Source organism: Oncorhynchus clarkii, chromosome 28 (assembly GCF_045791955.1).
Source record: "Oncorhynchus clarkii lewisi isolate Uvic-CL-2024 chromosome 28, UVic_Ocla_1.0, whole genome shotgun sequence".
In the NCBI taxonomy this organism is placed as follows: Eukaryota; Metazoa; Chordata; class Actinopteri; order Salmoniformes; family Salmonidae; genus Oncorhynchus; species Oncorhynchus clarkii.
In genome coordinates, this window is record NC_092174.1 from 17,425,649 (window position 1) to 17,444,668 (window position 19,020).

At 46.6% G+C, this 19,020-nt stretch overlaps 1 protein-coding gene across 4 annotated transcripts in view; it reads right to left on the bottom strand.

Annotated features, from left to right (window-relative positions):
• LOC139386582 (partitioning defective 3 homolog) overlaps positions 1 to 19,020 on the bottom strand; it is a 232,113-nt gene that overhangs the window by 169,040 nt on the left and 44,053 nt on the right. For all 4 annotated transcript variants that reach the window (XM_071132243.1, XM_071132242.1, XM_071132244.1 and 1 more), the window contains exon 2: positions 16,838 to 16,939. In XM_071132243.1, coding sequence (XP_070988344.1) covers positions 16,838 to 16,939 — 102 coding nt within the window. The remainder of the gene's footprint in view (positions 1 to 16,837; positions 16,940 to 19,020) is intronic.

Sequence of the window (19,020 nt, forward strand, 5' to 3'; positions counted from 1 at the left end):
AAGCAGCAGTGGTTAATGAGGATGATGTGAGTACGTAGCTTACCCCAGCACAGCCATGGTGGCGGGCTGGCTGGCTTCCTCTGGACTCTCCTCGCCTACGACCTCATTACCAACCAACGCTCTTGACCCGGCTCGCACTTGTGCAGCAGCAGCCTATGAATGTAAATGTCAGAAACTTAAGCGCATAATGTATGCAATGGCGGTAAACCATATATATATATATATATATACACACACACACCGGGGCATTTTGCAATACAGACGGTATGATTTTCAATACAGTCAACAACAACAAAAACGTTTCAAAAAGGTTTGGGGGGGGGGCTTGAAACGACCACTGCTTATAGCTAGCTACAACTACAGTGCTTTCCGTATTCACACCCCACGGATGTTTTACATTTTGCTGTCTACAAAGTGGAAATAAAACGGATTTAATTGTCATTTTTGTCAACCATCTACACAAAGTACTCTGTAATGTCAAAGTGGAAGAAGAATTTAATTGTATTATTATATTATTATAAAAAAACACTAATATATCTTGATTAGATAATTATTCGACCCCCTGAGTGAATGAATACATGTTAGAATCACCTTTGGCAGCGATACCAGCTGAGAGTCTTTCTGGGAAAGTCTAAGAGCTTTTCACAACTTGATTGCATAATATTCGTCCATTATTCTTTATTAAAGTACACAAGCTCTGTAAAGTTGGTTGTTGATCATGGCTAGACAGCCATTTTCAAACCTTGCCATAGATTTTCATGCTGATTTAAGTCAAAACTGTAGTTAGGCCACTTAGGAACTAGGCCACTTAAGAACATTCAATGCCATCTTGGTAAACAACTGCAGAATATAAGCTGAAAGGTGATTTTGTCTTCCAGTGGAAAGCAGAATAAACCAAGTTGTCCTCTAGGAAATGATGCAGGCACCACCATGCTTGAAAATATGAAGAGTGGAACTCTGACGTGTGTTGGATTAGTGATGTGTTGGATTTGTCCCAAAAATAAAGTGTTTTTGCAGGATTACTTTAGTGCCATGTTGCAAACAGGATGCATTGTTTTTCAATATATTTAAAAGACTTCCTTCTTCTCACTCGGCCATTTATGTTAATATTGTGGAGTAACTACAATGTTGATCCATCCTCAGTTATCTCCTATCACAGCCATTAAACTAACTGTTTTAAAATCGCCATCGGCCTCATGGTTAAATCCCTGAGCGGTTTCCTTCCTCTCCGGGAAGGAGAACCACTGGAAAACCTCCCGGGTCTTTGTGCTTGAATATGTGATTGAAATTCACTGCTTGACTGAGGGACCTTACAGATAATTGTACGTGCGGGGTACAGAGATGGTGTAGTCATTTAAAAAGTGTTGTTAAACACTATTATTGCACACAGAGTGAGTCCATGCAACTTATTATGGGACATGTTAAGTACATTTAGTCCTGAACTCATTTAGGCTGCCAGAAGAAAAAGAGTTCCACACTTATTGACTCAAGACGTTTAAGCTTTTCATTTCTAATTCATTTGTAAAAATGTCTAAAAACACAACTCCACTTTGACATTACGGGACATTGTGTGTGGATCAGTGACAAAATCTCAAATGTAATCCGTTTTAAATTCAGGCTGCAATTAGGAAAAAGTCAAGAGTTGTGAATACTTTCTGAATGCACTGTATCTATGTTCTGCCAAATAAATGAATCTTCAGCTCAGGGCTCCCAGCTATGCATTTGCTTTGCCAACTTGCTCCTGTGGCTAGCTTGCAGGATCAAGCTTCCTGATTACAAAAGACGCAATCAATACCCTTCCTAGATCAAGATCCCTGCTGCCTAAATTATTTGAGAGTCCAAAATGTTTTTTTTTTAAATATATTTTCATTTGGACAAAAACAGCGCTCCTCGTGTGCACTGCCGGTAATACCATACACCCAAGGTATGGTACAGGAACGGTTTGAAAGCATGAATATCTGGATAGTGCCCAACCCAAACATAATGTGCATGTTTTACCACCCTGTTTGTATGGGATTAACATTTCATTAAAGGTGATGGTGAACTGTGAGCAGCTAGCAAGGTTACCGTAGCTACTAGCTAACATCACAACAGCAGAGGACATCGGTGGGGCTTCCCTGTTTAAACCCTAACGGAGATGAAGGGTTTGGCAGTTGGTGGGTGAAGGTTGAGGAGGAAGTACAGTATTTGGTTAGTTCATATTGCCTCTCTCCTCCCCTGTTCCTCCTCAGGCGGTGTGTAGGCTAAATGAGATTTCCTTGGTGTGAGTGGGTCAGCGGAAGGTCGTTCCTCTCTGGCTGGAGGAGCTGGTGTATCGATGGAGCATGAGAGATGAGATGAGCGACAGGGCCACCAGTACAGTGTTGTCTGGAGTGCCTCTCCTCTCCAACTCTGACATTAGGCTTCATCTCTGGGTACAGACCCATCACAAAAACGGTTGCTATTTCTAAATTACACTGGGATCCAGGTACTGTATTCACCACCCTGACAGTTCCACCCTGAGAGGCTCCGATGGACTACATGTTCGGTCTTAATTAAGGACAAGACACACCGCAACAATAGGACAGTCACCCGCTGCTTTTAACTGTTCATTGGTCTGTTATGTCCTTTATTCTTCTTATTTGATGTACAACGCGGATGTGTTTGTGCCAGTGTAAACCGTACGTATAGAGGAGGTCTTTACCTGACAGGGCTATATCCTGTCCTGGTGCACACTAAACTCATCCTAGCTGGACCACCAGGTTTCCGGAGCCGTGCCGAAACCCCATTCTGAGCCATTCTAAAGACTTCAGTCATTAAAGCCAGAGGGGAAGGAACTGCTTCTGGAAAAGAGTCGGCACTTCTGACCGACTCTGCCGCCTCCTCCGCCACATGACCACATCCTGTTGGCCAGAATAAGTCCACTTCCTGCTCTGTTACTTCCTGTTTATTCCAAGGTGCAGCCGCTGTGACGGGGGAAAAAGCAGGAAGTTTTAATCACGGGGGGGGGGGGTTGTACAGGCCCAAGACCACAACAGTGCTACTGTTGGGTGAGATGACATGTAGCGAGATAGTGAGTTGACTAACATCCACCCAAACGCAGGGCATTAAACATTGACAGGCACAAACAGCATAGCAATAGCTTGCCTACCTGTATTCTATTGTCCTGCACAGATCATGTAAGTCTACGGGGGTTTAGAGCAGCGCCTGTGCTCTCCTCCCAGCTGACAGAAGGAGAGAGAGTAGCCGACTGTCTCAATGCTAACACCACAGTGTCTCCTTCTGGAAGAGAAGAGTATTAACTGTGGGAAAAATGCCCAGCATCAACAATGGACAAAACCTATGTCTATTCAAGGAAGGCTTTGGCAAGCAAGCAGCACACAAACACTCCCACATTGTGGGATTCATTTCCTCAGAGAAGCGAGCAAAAGCTGGTGGGGGTCGATTGAGCGGTTGCATGATGTAATACGACACTATAAAGACAAGTGCCTTCTGTCATCAGGTCCTCTCTCTTTAGAGATACAGTTCCTAGAAGATGTGATAGTCGCTGCAGGCAACTGAGGGCGAACTACAGTATGTCCCCTCTAGCCAGTGGTCGACCGAAGAGAACACCCAGCAAGGACGTCTCAGTGTGTGGCTGTGTAAACAGAACGCGCCGCCACGGTGTCTGTGATTGTGTGCCGCGTTGGCCTAGCAACCACTTCCTGAATCCTCCCTGGACCAAGAGGCTACTCCTTGCCACAGACGAACCACAGCTGGCTGGCATTGGTGACTCACTGTGGCAAACCCTGGTGGCTGGACACCACGCTGTGTGTGTGTGTTCTGTGTGTGAGCGAGGGAGTGTGTGTGTGTGTGTGTTCTCCTGGCTCTCTGGGCACGGGAGCAGAAGCAGCCTCCTGGGATTAACATGGAAGGTCCAGTGTTTGCGGTGTCACAAACCAGGCTAGTGGTTTCCTGTTTGACTCGGCGAGATGTTGAGATGAGCTGTTACATAGAAGACAAACCGCCTGATGAAAGACACAGTCTGCCACTACTGACTGAATGAGTCCAGCAACGTCAGAGCAGGACAGTCTCAAAGACTATGTACCAAGAGAGACCTCTGCTGGTCAAAGGCAGAACGTTCCCTGACAGAGAGAGGACAGAGGACACAAAACTGTGGCAGCATTCAGTGCTGACCTAGGATCACACCCCCATCCATATGATTCTATCCATTATGGTCCAAAAGAAACAACAACTGATCTCAGAGCAGCACTTCTATTCTGAAATGCTTCATGAATATGGGCCCCTAAATTTGGCTACATCAGACAGATGGCCTCTCTACCCAGTATCAACCACACAGTACATGTGTATCCTGTTGTCAGATGTCATTTTTTACAACATTTATTTAACTAGGCAAGTCAGTTAAGAACAAATTCTTATTTAAAATGACTGCCTAGCCTGGCCAAATCCGGACGATGCTGGGACAATTGTGCTCTGCCCTACGGGACTCCCAATCACGGCCGGTCGTGATACAGCCTGGATTCAAACCAGGGTGTCTGTAGTGACGCCTCAAGCACTGAGATGCAGTGCCTTATATACCGCTGGGCCACACGAATCATGTTCTGCTTCAGTTGGGGCTCAGGGTGAGGCTAGAGTTCAAATAGCCCAGAGTTCAAACTGTATGCACATCAATTAAGACCACACAGCTGTATCATGTTTGGGTTTCTATAGCGGTTGCTGGGTAGTTGTGGTCGTGGTGCTCCTAAAAACATGTAGGTCAACAACAGCTGCTCCTTAAAAGCACGCTTTTTAAATGTTTCACTAGCACAGACACTTTCAATAAAAAAAAGGTTGGAATATCAGCTGATATGAATCATCTGAGAATCACTTGACGGCGCCTGCATGCTCCGAGACACATTATGAAGAGGCGCGTTTGTGGTGACGAAACAGGCCGTGTTTCTTTCACTGACTTCTAGCTGAGGGGAAAATAATGTAGTTACACCACGCTTCAGTAAGGCAGGACAAGTCATCAATACGCGATTTCAAAAGGCAACAAATAAATCACTCAAAAGCTAAAGGTATTACAGTCGGACAAATTGGGAGTTGCGCATTCAACCATAGTTGAGAATGAGATGTAACAACAGAGGGGAGAAAGCAAGGACATGTTGCACTTACAGGTGTACACCACAGGAGGGCAGCGGTGTTCCTCTGTACTTTCACCCTGTACTTAAAACCTGCACTTTAACCCTGTACAACTTCTACTACTACTTCATCAACTTGACAAACGCACACAAAAAGGTCTGTTTTATTGCGACTGTCCGAGTTTGGTATGAAATCAGCCTTCATTTTCAGGAAATACAGGAGAAAAGGCCTTTTACCAAAATATCCTCAGTGCGCAACAAATACTCAGAGCTAGAGGGAGGGAGTGCAACAAATACTCAGAGCTAGAGGGAGGGAGTGAAGGAGGGTGTGATAGAGGGAGAGAAGGGAGGTTTAAATTCAATATGATTAACATACCCTTCGATCTGTGGGCACCCTATTCCCTTTACAGTGCATTATTTTTAACCAGGGCCCATTCGAATCTGGTCAAAAGTAGTGCACTATATAGGGAATAGGGTGCCATTTGGGATGTGTATTTCTAGACTCCTATTGACCTCTCATACATTCTCTTTGTCTCCACCTCATTGATCTCACACCTCTGTAAGATAACCACCAACACAACCCTGATAGGCCCTTTGTGATCATGGTGACAAGATAAAGCAGCAGATGGGTGACCACTTGAAGGGCAAACGGGGCAAATAATCAGATTTGTCCTGTAGTTTTAAAACAGCAGTCATAAACCAACCATGTGTCTGTGAGGGGATACAGCCTGCGCGATAATCTTCACACAACGGCCGTGAAGAAACCGTTATTACGCTAAACTCAAAATAGAAGACAGAATTCTTTCCTTTATGTGATATTTCTTGGTACTAAATTTCAGGAAAATCACAAACTGCTTAAATATCGCAAGTCTATTTCCACACTGAATGACCCGGATGACAAATGAGGCATAGCCTACTTGAGCGGCGCAAAAAAATGACTTCAAAAAGGAGCGAAGAGCTTGTGTCTGAAACGATCTCTGACTGATCTTGGCCTCCGTGTACAGATCCTCACTCGGAGAGTTTTGCCCCTAAAAAGACTTGTTACATTATCATCAACAGTGCTCTGGCCACAGACCCATGACAGAGCAGGAGAGCCAGCCAAAAGCCTCATCACCACAGAGCAGATCAAAGGCTCGGCTCAGCGCACATTGTCTCATTCTCTCTCGCTCGTTGCAGTCCTGCTCACCTTCCCCCTGACTGCATGAATAACCATGACTCAGGTTAACGTGGTGAGTGTTCCTCTAAATGGGGGGGGGGGTGTGACAGACTGAACTGTTCCCGACACACCACCGTTACAATGCTCTACTTTCTGAGATTCATACCAGCTCCATGGAAACCAAGGCCAACAAGGAATACTGTCACCAAGGCACTAGTAAGACACCTAGAGTCACAGAGTGTGTGTGTGTGTGTGTGTGTGTGTGTGTGTGTGTGTTTGAAAGGCTGGCTTTCATTAACACACTGACTACGCCCACTGCTTGGGAAGTACAACATCTGGCTTGTAAAACACACAAGGAATATTCCGTTTTAACTGAAGGAAACTCTCGCTTAACATTTGTTACCCTTTTCTGTACATAGTTCTATAAAATCAGTCAGTGACTTTCTTGACAAATGTTGTTCACGGGGGTCTTAAATGAGCAACGTGCCCAAATGACGAATACACAGGGCCAGCTTGCTTACACGACGTTCCAATCTAAAACACATTAGACGCAATGGAACACAATTCACATCGAACGTTCCGCCTCCGTTCAGACTTTAAAACCCCTCTTCAAGTGGTGAACTGGTCCAATGTTTAAAATGGACACTTGTCCTCCGTTCAGACTTTAAACCCCTCTTCAAGTGGTGAACTGGTCCAATGTTTAAAATGGACACTTGTCCTTTGCACCCAGCAACATGCACACGGTATGATTCATGTACTTGACTTAGCCTCCACAGCTGAGCCCCACCGCAAATAAATAGTCTGTCTGACGAGCCGAGACACTCCCCTGGCTACCACTACAGAGACCTAACAGAGTCTCTAGACCTTTCTACCAGGTCTTGAAAAGAAAACGTTGGTACAAAAGGTGTGAGTGAGTGTACATTTTGGGCCAGTAACTGTGTTTAAGCGTCTCCTATAGAGCTTTCTACAAAGGACATCTTGATGGTGTCCGTACAGCCTCGAGGACATGTTGTTGTTCCTGTTAGGGGCGGGGCCCAGGAGGAGTAGCGTGGAATAAACAAGGTAATCCGTTAGCAGCTCTGAAGGGCGTCTTTGAGGATGGAGACCGAGGCAGATAAATGGTATTCCCTGTGTGTGTGTGTTTCACATACATACTCTAAGCAGACAGCTAGGTGCATGACCTGTTGATATGTGTCTGGGGCATTTGTGTTCTCGCTATGGTTTCAAATCAAGTGATAAAAGCAGCCCAGGCATGGTCTAAGTCAAGTTTTGTGTCCAGTTTGAACAATGTAAAAAACCCACAATCCCATCGTTTTTCTTTCTGCATAACTGTAATAAATATCAGTGTGTATTATAGGGGGGGTCAACATTCTTCAAATGTCTGTGTCCCGAAAATCAATGCACTCGTCAGACAAACAAGTGGGCCAAATATATTATCCCAAAAATCAATACATGTAAACATTTATTGTGTTTTCGTGGATATAACACGATCAAACATCCCCCTCCCAACGGCGAACACTGAGGGTTTGCCGATAACGGTTGACTTGCTCGATTTCACAAACGGCTGTTGAACTCGTCGTCCTTGCTCTCTACGGAGCACAAGGCCACATTGTTTTATTTCTTTTAACCAGGAAGGATGGAGAAACCAAACCCTGTGTCTGGGACTGGTATAGCGGGTAATGCCGCCTGCAGCACATGGACCTGATACGGTCAACCCTCAGCGTGGGTATGCATCCCGGAGCCACATCTCCCTCACACCCTCATTAGCACATATCTCTGTCTCAATAAGATTAAAAATACTGTTCAAAATTATATATATAAAAAAATATATAAAAAAACATCCAAACCCCTGCCTTCCACTTGGAGGGTTGTAATGTAATTCAAGACAGGGCAGGGGTGTGTCAGTCCAACCCAATTCCATCCAGACCAGCATGCCATGGGGGGAAGGGGGGGTCAGTATTAGAGGTCGACCGATTATGATTTTTCAACGCCGATACAGATACCGATTATTGGAGGACCAAAAAGCCGATACCGATTAATTGGCCGATTAAAAAAAATATATGTATTTGTAATAATGACAATTACAACAATACTGAATGAACACTTATTTTAACTTAATATAATACATTAATAAAATCAATTTATCCTCTAGTAAATAATGAAACATGTTCAATTTGGTTTAAATAATGCAAAAACAAAGTGTTGGAGAAGAAAGTAAAAGTGTGCTATGTAAGAAAGCTAACGTTTCAGTTCCTTGCTCAGAACATGAGAACATATGAAAGCTGGTGGTTCCAGCTGGTGGTTCAACATGAGTCTTCAATATTTCCAGGTAAGAAGTTTTGAGTTGTGGTTATTGTAGGAATTATAGGACTATTTCCCTCCATACCATTTGTATTTCATTAACCTATTGACTATTGGATGTTCTTATAGGCACTTTAGTATTGCCAGTGTAACAGTATAGCTTCCGTCCCTCTCCTTGCTCCTCCCTGAGCTCGAACCAGCAACACAACGACAACAGCCACCATCGAAGCAGCGTTACCCACGCAGAGCAAGGGAAACAACCACCCCAAGGCTCAGAGTGAGTGAAGTTTGAAACGCTGTTAGCGTGCGCTAACTAGCTAGCCATTTCACTTCGGTTACACCAGCCTCATCTCGGGAGTTGATAGGCTTGAAGTCATAAACAGCGCAATGCTTGAACGCCTGCTTCTGCAGTATTTTATGACGTGTTGGGACAAGCAGGGCCTTTCAAGTCTCCCCTGGGTTTATTTAACCTCCTGGCCCTCCTGTCTGTTGGTGTTTGTTGGAGTGTTGGTCTACACACTGCAGACATGTCTATTGGTCCCTCTACACACTGCAGACAGACATGTCTATTTCAGATCTGGGTTCAAACACCATTTGACATCTTTGCTGTAGCTTGCATAAAGTGCCATATGGGCAGGGTTCACAGTTTTGGGAGTATGATAAATGGTCCTTTAAGCCAGGCAAGCTTAATCAAGCACAGGTCATAAGGTATTCAAACTCAGGTCAAGCCCACTGGTCCATCCACCCTGGGTCTGTCATGTCAAGCACTGACTGATGGACAGGTGTGTGTGTGTGTGGGGGGGGGTCTGTTTTATCAGCCGTGGACTCGTATGCACAGGATGCACATTATATGGCACTGTCCAAAGAAAATCTTACATGCAGGTTCCTTCTCAACAATACAACAATAAAAGATACGAACATGAAGTAAATGGCTCAAGAGAATAGATTTTTTTTTGCATATGTGCAATATAGGAAGGCACAATTTATAGTCAAATAGTTCCACGTATCAGGGAAGGAGGGATTGGGGGGGGGGGGGGGGGGGAGTGTTTAAATTGTGCAGTATTAGTAATAGTAAATAAGAGTATGGTAGCAGCAATTGTGATGTGTATGTGTGTAGCTTGAGTGTGTGTGCGGGCGCGCGTGAGTGCTAAGGTACGGACAGTCAGTGCATGTGGTCAGTCCAGTTCGAGTGTTCAGCAGTCTGATGGTATTGGAGCCTGAGGTCCTACAAGTCATCTGCCCAACGTTAAGCGACTGAACACCTCTTGGCTGGGGTGTGTGGGGTCCTTGATAATGCTGCAGGACTTATTCAGGCAGTGTTTCAAGTAGATGTCCTGGATGGGTGGGAACACAGCCCCAGTGATGTATTGGGCCGTCTTCACCACCCGCTGAAGGGCCTTGCAAACGTGGACAGAGGAATTCCCGTACCAGGCCGTGATGCAACCGGTCAGGATGCTCTCAATGGTGCAGTGGTAGTATTTGGAGAGGACCTGGGGTGGCATCCCAAATTTCTTCAACCGCCTTAGGCAGTAGAGACGCTGTTGTGGCGTCTTGACAAGACTGGTGGTGTTGTTGGTTCATGTCAAGTGCTCAGTGATGTGGACGCCGAGGAACTTGAAACTGCGGACTCGCTCTACTGCAGTCCCAATGACTTCCTGAAGTCAACAAATCAACTCCTTTGTTTTGCCGACATTGAGTGAGGAGTTTTTGTCCTGGTACCACAATGCCAGTTCACTTACCTCCTCCCTATAGGCTGACTCATTGTTGTTGGTTATCAGGCATACAATTGTGGTGTCATCAGCAAACTTGATGATGGAGTTGAAAAGCCACGCGGTCGTAAGTACAGCAGAGGGCTGAGGACACACACCTGGGGGGACCCTGTGTTAAGAGTCACTGTAGCAGAGTTGTTGTTGACAATCCTCACAGCTTGTGGTCTGCCCGTCAGGAAGTCCAGGATCCAGTTGCAGCATCCAGGCCTAGGGCTCTGAGCTTGGTGACAAGCTTGGAGGTAACAATACTGTTGAATGCTAAACTGTAGTCAATGAACAGCATTTTCACATAGGTGTTCATCTTATCCAGATGTGTTAGGGCCGTGTGAATGGCATCTTTTGTGGATCTGTTGGTGCGGTAGGTTCATTGGAGTGGGTCCAGTGTACCTGGCATGCTGGCCTTGATGTGGGCCATGACCAGCCTCTCGAAGCACTTTATGATGACCGGGGTGAGTTCAGCGATAGTCATTTGGGAATGTCACCTTGGTTCTTGGGCACTGAGATGATGGTGGTGTCCTTGACGCAAGTGGGGACTACAGCCTGGGACAGGGGACAGGCTGAAGATGTCCCGGAAGACACCGGCCAGCGCACACAGAGGTCGTTGCCAGGGATGCCATCTGGGGCGGCGGCTTTGTGAGTATTCACTCTTTTGAGAGTTTTCCTATAGTTGGCCTTGAAGAACAAAAGCACCTGGTCATCCAGAGCATTCCTGGATGCCTCGGTGTTGTCCGCCTCGAAGCGAGCATAGAATGTGTTAAGCTCATTGGGGATGGAGGCTTCGGTGGGCACCACACATCTGGATTTGCCTTTGTAGTCCATGATAGCCTGCAGTCCTTGCCACATGCATCGTGAGTCAGTTGTCGAACATTGATTCTTGTACCGGAGTTTGTACGTGTCACCTGGGTTCGATCGATTGATATTTAATGCTGCACTATGGGCACTCAGCATGTTATGTATTTTTCTGTTCATCCAGGGCTTTTGGTTGAGGTCTGCCCGGATTGTTATTGTGGGTTCAACACCAACAACCAATTTCCTAATGAAGCATATTCCTCAATGTTGATGGATGAGTCCTGGGTGGATGAATATTCCAAATCAGTATTGTCAAAACAATCCTGCAGCATTGAGTCTGCCTCCTCTGTCCAACGCCTCACTATTATCTGTGTTGGTGTCTCCCTCGAGTTGCTGCTTGTCGGCGGGGAGTAGGAACATAGAGGATTTGTAAACGTCACAGATGTTTGTGCACACATGGTCCAACACATTTCCTCTCGTGGGGCAGAATACATGGTGATACTTTGGAAGAATTTGTTTAAATTTACTTGGTTAAAATCTCCCGCGACAATAAAGCCTGCTTCCGGTGAGAGGATGCTTGCGGGCTAATGTTTTTGTACAGTTTGCAGAGTGCTGCCTTGATGTTTGCTTGTGGCAGTATGTACACAGCTGTGCTAATAACACACATGATCGGGTGAGCAGGAACTCAAGGGGTTCTGAACTTCAGTACAACAAGAATTGATGAGGAAGCATACACTCCCCCCCCCTAAGCTTACAAGAAGCGGCCGTTCGAACCATATGGAAAACGTAAAAGCCGTCTGGTTGAATAGCAGAGTTGAATGAATTGTCAGTAATCCATGGCTCTGTAAAAACAAAGACACAGCATTCCCTGAAGCCTCGCTCCCTGAAGCCTCGCTCCCTGAAGCCTCGCTCCCTGAAGCCTCGCTCCCTGAAGCCTCGCTCCCTGAAGCCTCGCTCCGAGTTCAAAGTTTATTTTCCAGCGATTGGGCATTCTCCATCAGGATACTAGGAAGAGGAGACCATGTAGCCTGTCTTTTCAGCCTAGCTTGGAGACCCCTTTTCCTTCTTCTTCCTTCTTCTTGCCTTCGGTCGTCACGGCCAGGAGTAGCAGGTAGGAATCGGAACGACGGGCACCATCCTAAGTGCCACTATCTTAAAATATATCACATAGTTTGCTGTGTGTGTGCGTGTGTGTCCAGGGAAGTGATTGAGTGGTAGTGGCCTGTGCAGCTGTCTGCCCAGACACACAGAGTCCGCTGTGTGTGTGCGCTTCGCCCAGACACATGGAGAATTTGGGGTTAACACAGCATGGCCCTGTAGAGGTCACGACCTCAGGAGTCATGCCAGTCACCTGACACCTTGGATTTGGTGGAGTGTGTGTGTGTGTGTGTGTGTGTGTAGATGTGTGTGTGAATGGCCTACTATCTTCCAGCTCTCTGGGTAAATACTAGGCAGGGTAAAGATGGCAGTGGCTGACCGTTAAAGGGATACTTCAGGATTTTGGTAATGAAGCCCTTTATCTACTTCCCGGGAGTCAGATTAACTTGTGGACGCCATTTTTATGTCCTTGCGTGCAGTTTGAAGAAAGTTGCTAACTAGCGATAGCGCAATTGCTAACGAGCATAAGTGCAATGACTGGAAGTCTATGGTAACTGGAAGTCGAAGGTGACTGCTAGTAGATTTACCATAGACTTCCAGTCATTGGTACGCGAAACTACCTCATCCTTCATACTGGATCCAGAGACATAGAAATGTATCCATGAGTTCCATCCAACTCTGGGGAAGTAGATCAAATCCAGACGTATCCCTTTAAAGACAGGAATGCCATCAAGGCTCAAGGCTGGACTGTGGGCCAGAGGACAGGACAGGACAGGGAACAGAGGGAAGGAAAGACACAGCATGTGGAACAACACTCAGTGAATCCCTGAGCTGTCTGCCACCATTCATTGCAGCAACAATGACACACATTGCTCATCGGGCCAACCACTCATTCCCCACAGTCTTTAAAAAGCATCTAACACATGTCAGAGATGCGGTGAGAGTTGCCAGGAGAGTACGAGTCATGCAAAGTGGTTTTAGGCCTTGCGGCCTAGTACAGCAACGTACAGCTACAGAAATAACTTGAGGTCAGATAAATGTTGTGACCACAGAACTGGAATGAGTAGAACGGGCATCCCCATTCAAGTCAACTCATTCAGGTCAACTCATTCTATTCCTTTGGCTGTAGCCTTGAGTACCAGTCTCAATTAGAGGTAGACCCAAAGTAAACAGCATAGTGGGTCAATTTCCGCAACAGCTACGAGCGCTGAAGCGCGAGGCCAAACCTCTCCACTGTTCAGGTCATGATGCTACCGCGCTGTAACAGCGTGAAGCTAACTTGCACGCATGTGCAGATGCTGTGTGTGACCGTGTGAGAGCGAAATCTTGCGTCTCCCGCATCGTAATATTTGCGGTGCGGCTCGTGGAAACATCATTGCCACGAGTCCACATTTAAGTAACACTTCAAAAGGTAAACAGACAGCCGGGTACGCATCGCGTTCATTGACCACGGCGCTGACGTATAGACGTTTAACCCCTTCATTGTAGAGAGAAAGCAGCTCCTAGGTCAGCTACTATGTTTACTTAATTCACCCATGACTAATCAAAACCGCGCCCCCCTCCCTTCCTCTTCTGATTAATTCAGTAGGGTCAACATGAGAGCAGGGAAAAACAGCTGTCCCTCCCTCCCAGTAGCCACCCATCCATTCCCCTTGAACAGAATCCGATCCTGTAATCCTGCATGGCCATAATCTAATCGACACCAGCGAGGCAACACAAACGCTAGAGCCAGTTTATTTCCTGCAACAGTTTACGTTACATCACACAGTGACAGCGAGCGGGAGAGAGGAAGGAGAGGGTAAGGGAGTCACCCACATGTCACTGTCCCCAATAGAGGTTAAACACAACACTTCTCTCCTCCACAAATTGCTGTTATCAAACACACCCACAGTTCAAAACACTTGATGTTGTTTCTTTGTTTATTGCTCGGTAGCGTTAGTCGGCGGTACCTGCGCCAATCTCCGGTATTTCTCAGCCTACAGCTTGTTCTCCATCGTCTTTTTAAATAGTGAGCCAAAATGTTCCCGACACTTTCTATTTCCATGACTGATCCAAACGGGTTGTTATCATGTCTCTCTCTCGTCTCTCTGCAGCAGACATACAGCAACCCATTGGGGCGGCAGGGAGCCTAGTGGTTAGAGGCAGGGAGCCTAGTGGTTAGAGGCAGGGAGCCTAGTGGTTAGAGCATTGGGCCAGTAACCGAAAGGTTGCGAGATCGAATCCCCAAGCGGACAAGGTAAAAATCTGTCTTTCTGCCCCTGAACAAGGCAGTTAACCCACTGTTCCTAGGCCGTCGTTGTAAATAAGAATTTGTTCTTAATTGACTTGCCTAGTTAAATTAAGGTTAAATTAAAAAAGTGAAAAAAGCGCATATAGAATCATGACAATACCAAGAGTTTTAATGCATATCGGTACCAAGGTGTGATATGGTTTTGTGAGTACGCTGGCAACACACACACGAAGGCCGAGATAATCCCCAGACCAGGCTGTGAACGCTGGTCAGAATCACAGCATTATACTGTCAACTCAATCAGTAAGGTTGTGTGATGAGTAAGACCTGCCTTCACAGAGGAACTCCGGGGCACGAGCCAGAGGGTGCTTCCCTAAAGGCACCCTATTCCCTATATATTGCACTACTGTTGACCAGGAGCCATAGGTCAAAAACAGCCAGACAACAGCTGGAATTAATAACAATGAGCGGTTCATTGGAGGTCTCCAACCGAATGATCAAGCTAATGGATCACCAACAACACTCTGTTGGGTCAAAAAGAACATCCATGAACGGTCGATGTGATAAAGCTGTCATGTCATACAGGACACACTACACACGGTCATACAGGACACACTACACGCGGTCATACAGGACACACTACACGCGGTCGGTCATACAGGACACACTACACGCGGTCATACAGGACACACTACACGCGGTCATACAGGACACACTACACGCGGTCATACAGGACACACTACACGCGGTCATACAGGACACACTACACACGGTCATACAGGACACACTACACACGGTCATACAGGACACTACACACAGTCATACAGGACACACTACACACGGTCATACAGGACACACTACACCCGGTCATACAGGACACACTACACACGGTGTTGAAAGACCCACGTTGGTCTACAATTTCAACAGAATAAAAACATTAACACTGTAAACGAACACACTCATACCAGCAACAGGACACATAACTCATCACACTACTAGCAGGATTGCAACATCCACGGTGTAAGAGGAAGATCCGTCCTTAATTGAATCAGTGTTACTGTAACAAGCCAAGCCTACATCCGGTAGAGGTTTCAACTTGCATGTATTCCCATATCCCCGCTCCTGTTCAATACTAAATCCTCGTGGTTGTGTGTTGCGGTGACACTGACACTGTGATTATGATACAGCCCAGTGGCCCCAGGGCACAGCAGAGCTGACCCCGAGGAGAATGTGACCCCCGTCGACCCCCGTGACCCTGCTGTCACTCAGTCAGAGGATTAGCTCTCCTCCTTCAGTCAGCCTCGTTTAAAAATGGTTGGGAAACAACACTGATACTGAGAGGAAATGAGACGAGGGGTCAGAGGGCAACTGTAGCAGTTCGGGACTCTGTGGGTCACTAGAGCCCGGGACTCTGTGGGTCACTAGAGCCCGGGACTCTGTGGGTCACTAGAGCCCGGGACTCTGTGGGTCACTAGAGCCCGGGACTCTGTGGGTCACTAGAGCCCGGGACTCTGTGGGTCACTAGAGCCCGGGACTCTGTGGGTCACTTGAGCCCGGGACTCTGTGGGTCACTTGAGCCCGGGACTCTGTGGGTCACTTGAGCCCGGGACTCTGTGGGTCACTTGAGCCCGGGACTCTGTGGGTCACTTGAGCCCGGGACTCTGTGGGTCACTTGAGCCCGGGACTCTGTGGGTCACTTGAGCCCGGGACTCTGTGGGTCACTTGAGCCCGGGACTCTGTGGGTCACTTGAGCCCGGGACTCTGTGGGTCACAGCCAAATAGTACCCTACGGGACCTGGTCAAAAATAGTGCACTATAGGGAATAGGGTGTCATGTAGAACCCTGCCACCGTGTTTATTCTGTGCAGAAGGGTGAGTGGAGTAGCCCAAGCCTTTGGTACATAAATAAACAGATGTATAAATAGATGATCCAAACAGTAAACTATGGTATGGATAGAAAACAATCATATTAACCCAGTAATTTTTCCTTATGTTGTTCAAATATTCTCATGATATTGTCTAATAACAAATGCCAGGAAAAGCACTTAGCAGATCTCCAATGGTGTCGTTTCCAAAAGGGTAGAAGTTCACGTACAAGCTAGTAAATGTCAAGTTGAGGCCCTCTGATTCACACCCCTCCATCTCACCTCATCCTTTATGCACGATGGTACCTGGCCTTGACAGACTTCCCTTACCCTGTCTTTTTTTAAAGGAGAATCCCCCCCCCCCACTTGTTTATTAGATAGGACAGTGACTGATGGGGAAGGTAGGAGGATAGGAGAGAGAGGGGCGCTGGAATAGCAGTGGGTCAGACTCCAACCCACGCACACACTGGTACATGTATTCTGGGCCAGCGGCTTAGACCGCTAGATCAGCCAACTCTTCAGTTCACTTACCCGGTCTTTGTCATCAGCCACATCAGACAGCAGGTCATCCAGGTCTAGAATACCTCCGTCCCCATGCTCCAACCGGTGCACCTGTAACCAGTAGCTGGCATCCTAGAGGAAGAAGAAGAAGATTAATGTGTTGTCCATTTACTACGTGAGCAAGGGAGATGTGTGCTTCTGCATATCCTATTGTCCCCGGTAGACATACACATACATAGAGAGGAGGAGTAGAGTTGGAGAGGGAGATGTTTAAGGCCAGTCTTGACAGGGCTGAGGAGAGGCTTTAAGACCACAGAGACGTGACGGTTTAAATCGCCCCACAGCCCCGAGGGCAGTCTCATTACACAATGTACAGACAGGCAAATCCGTTACAATACTGAGAGCGGCATTCTGAAAAGATTTACAGTCAACGCCACTGCAAGGGCCATAACAAACAACACAATAGATAACAGGCACGGGTCTTCACAAACGATCAAAATATCAGCAGAATCAACAACAAGAGTGACGGGGAACATAGATAGATAGATAGATAGATAGATAGATAGATAGATAGATAGATAGATAGATAGATAGATAGATAGAGAGATAGAGATAGAGAGAGAGAAACTGATGAGTGTAGCCGTCTGCCAGGGGCAGGTCAATATTTTCTGCACGGTGGAAGTGTAACTGACGTGTCCCCATGGTGTTCAACCCAGACTGTGAGGGACAACGGAGGACAAGGTGCTGAGCGGCATTTAGATCATTACGACTCTGACAAACATGCCACTCGTCCCATTTAGACAGAAACCTGGAGATGCCACCTGGGCCTGAACTCATAAAGCACCTCAGAAGAGGAGGTCACGATCTAGTATCTACTGTAGGATAAGGTCCTGCCTTTTATTCAATCTGCCTTCTGATCTACGGGCCTTGATGCCCTCCGCCCCCATCGCCTTCACACATCTGACCTGGGGATAGTGTGGCGGGGAGGGGGAGCCATCTCTCCACTGAGAATGACAGTCTGTCAGAGGAAGAGACTACAGGGCAGAGGGGAGAGCAGAGAGCACAATAGCACCCGTGCTGCTCTGCAAATGGATCCCTTAAAGCCAGAATCCTTCATTTAAACAACAACACACCCTGCCTGCGTTTAGGTAGAAAAAAGGGATGGTCCTGGAGAAATGTAACTCCTCTCAGATTCATAGACAGAACTATAGATGCAAGGACTGACCATCCATGATATAAAATTATAGTTTTAATGTTAGGAGGCTATGCAATTTATAGACAGAACATAACAAGCTATATTATGTACACAGGCACTTAGGAAAGCTAAGGCTAGCTTTTTCAAGCAGAAATTTGCATCCTGTAGCACAAACTCAAAAAAGTTCTGGGACACTAAAGTCCATGGAGAATAAGAGCACCTCCTCCCAGCTGCCCACTGCACTGAGGCTAAGAAACACTGTCACCACCGATAAATCACCACTATAATTGAGAATTTCAATATGCATTGTTCTATGGCTGGCCATGCTTTCCACCTGGCTACCCCTACCCCGGTCAACAGCCCTGCACTCCCCACAGCAACTCTCCCAAACCTCCCCATTTCTCCTTCTCCCAAATCCAGTCAGCTGATGTTCTGAAAGAGCTGCAAAACCGGGACAGCTACAAATCAGCCGGGCTAGACAATCTGGACCCTCTCTTTCTAAAATTATCTGCCAAAATTGTTGCAACCCCTATTACTAGCCTGTTCAACCTCTCTTTCGTATCGTCTGAGATTCCCAAAGATTGGAAAACAGCTGCGGTCATCCCCCTCTTCAAAGGGGGGGGAAACTCTTGACCCAAACTGCTACAGACCTATATCTATTCTACACTGCCTTTCTAAGGTCTTTGAAAGCCAAGATAACAAACAGATTACCGACCATTCCGAATCCCACCGTACCTTCTCCGCTACGCAATCTGGTTTCAGAGCTGGTCATAGGTGCACCTCTGCCACGCTCAATGTTCTAAACGATATCATAACCGCCATCGATAAGAGACATTACTGTGCAGTCGTATCATCGACCTGGCTAAGGCTTTCGGTTCTGTCAATCACAACATTCTTATTAGCAGACTCAACAGCCTTGGTTTCTCAAATGATTGCCTCGTCTGGTTCACTAACTACTTCTCTGATAGAGTTCAGTGTGTCAAATTGGAGGGCCTGTTGTCCGGACCTCTGGCAGTCT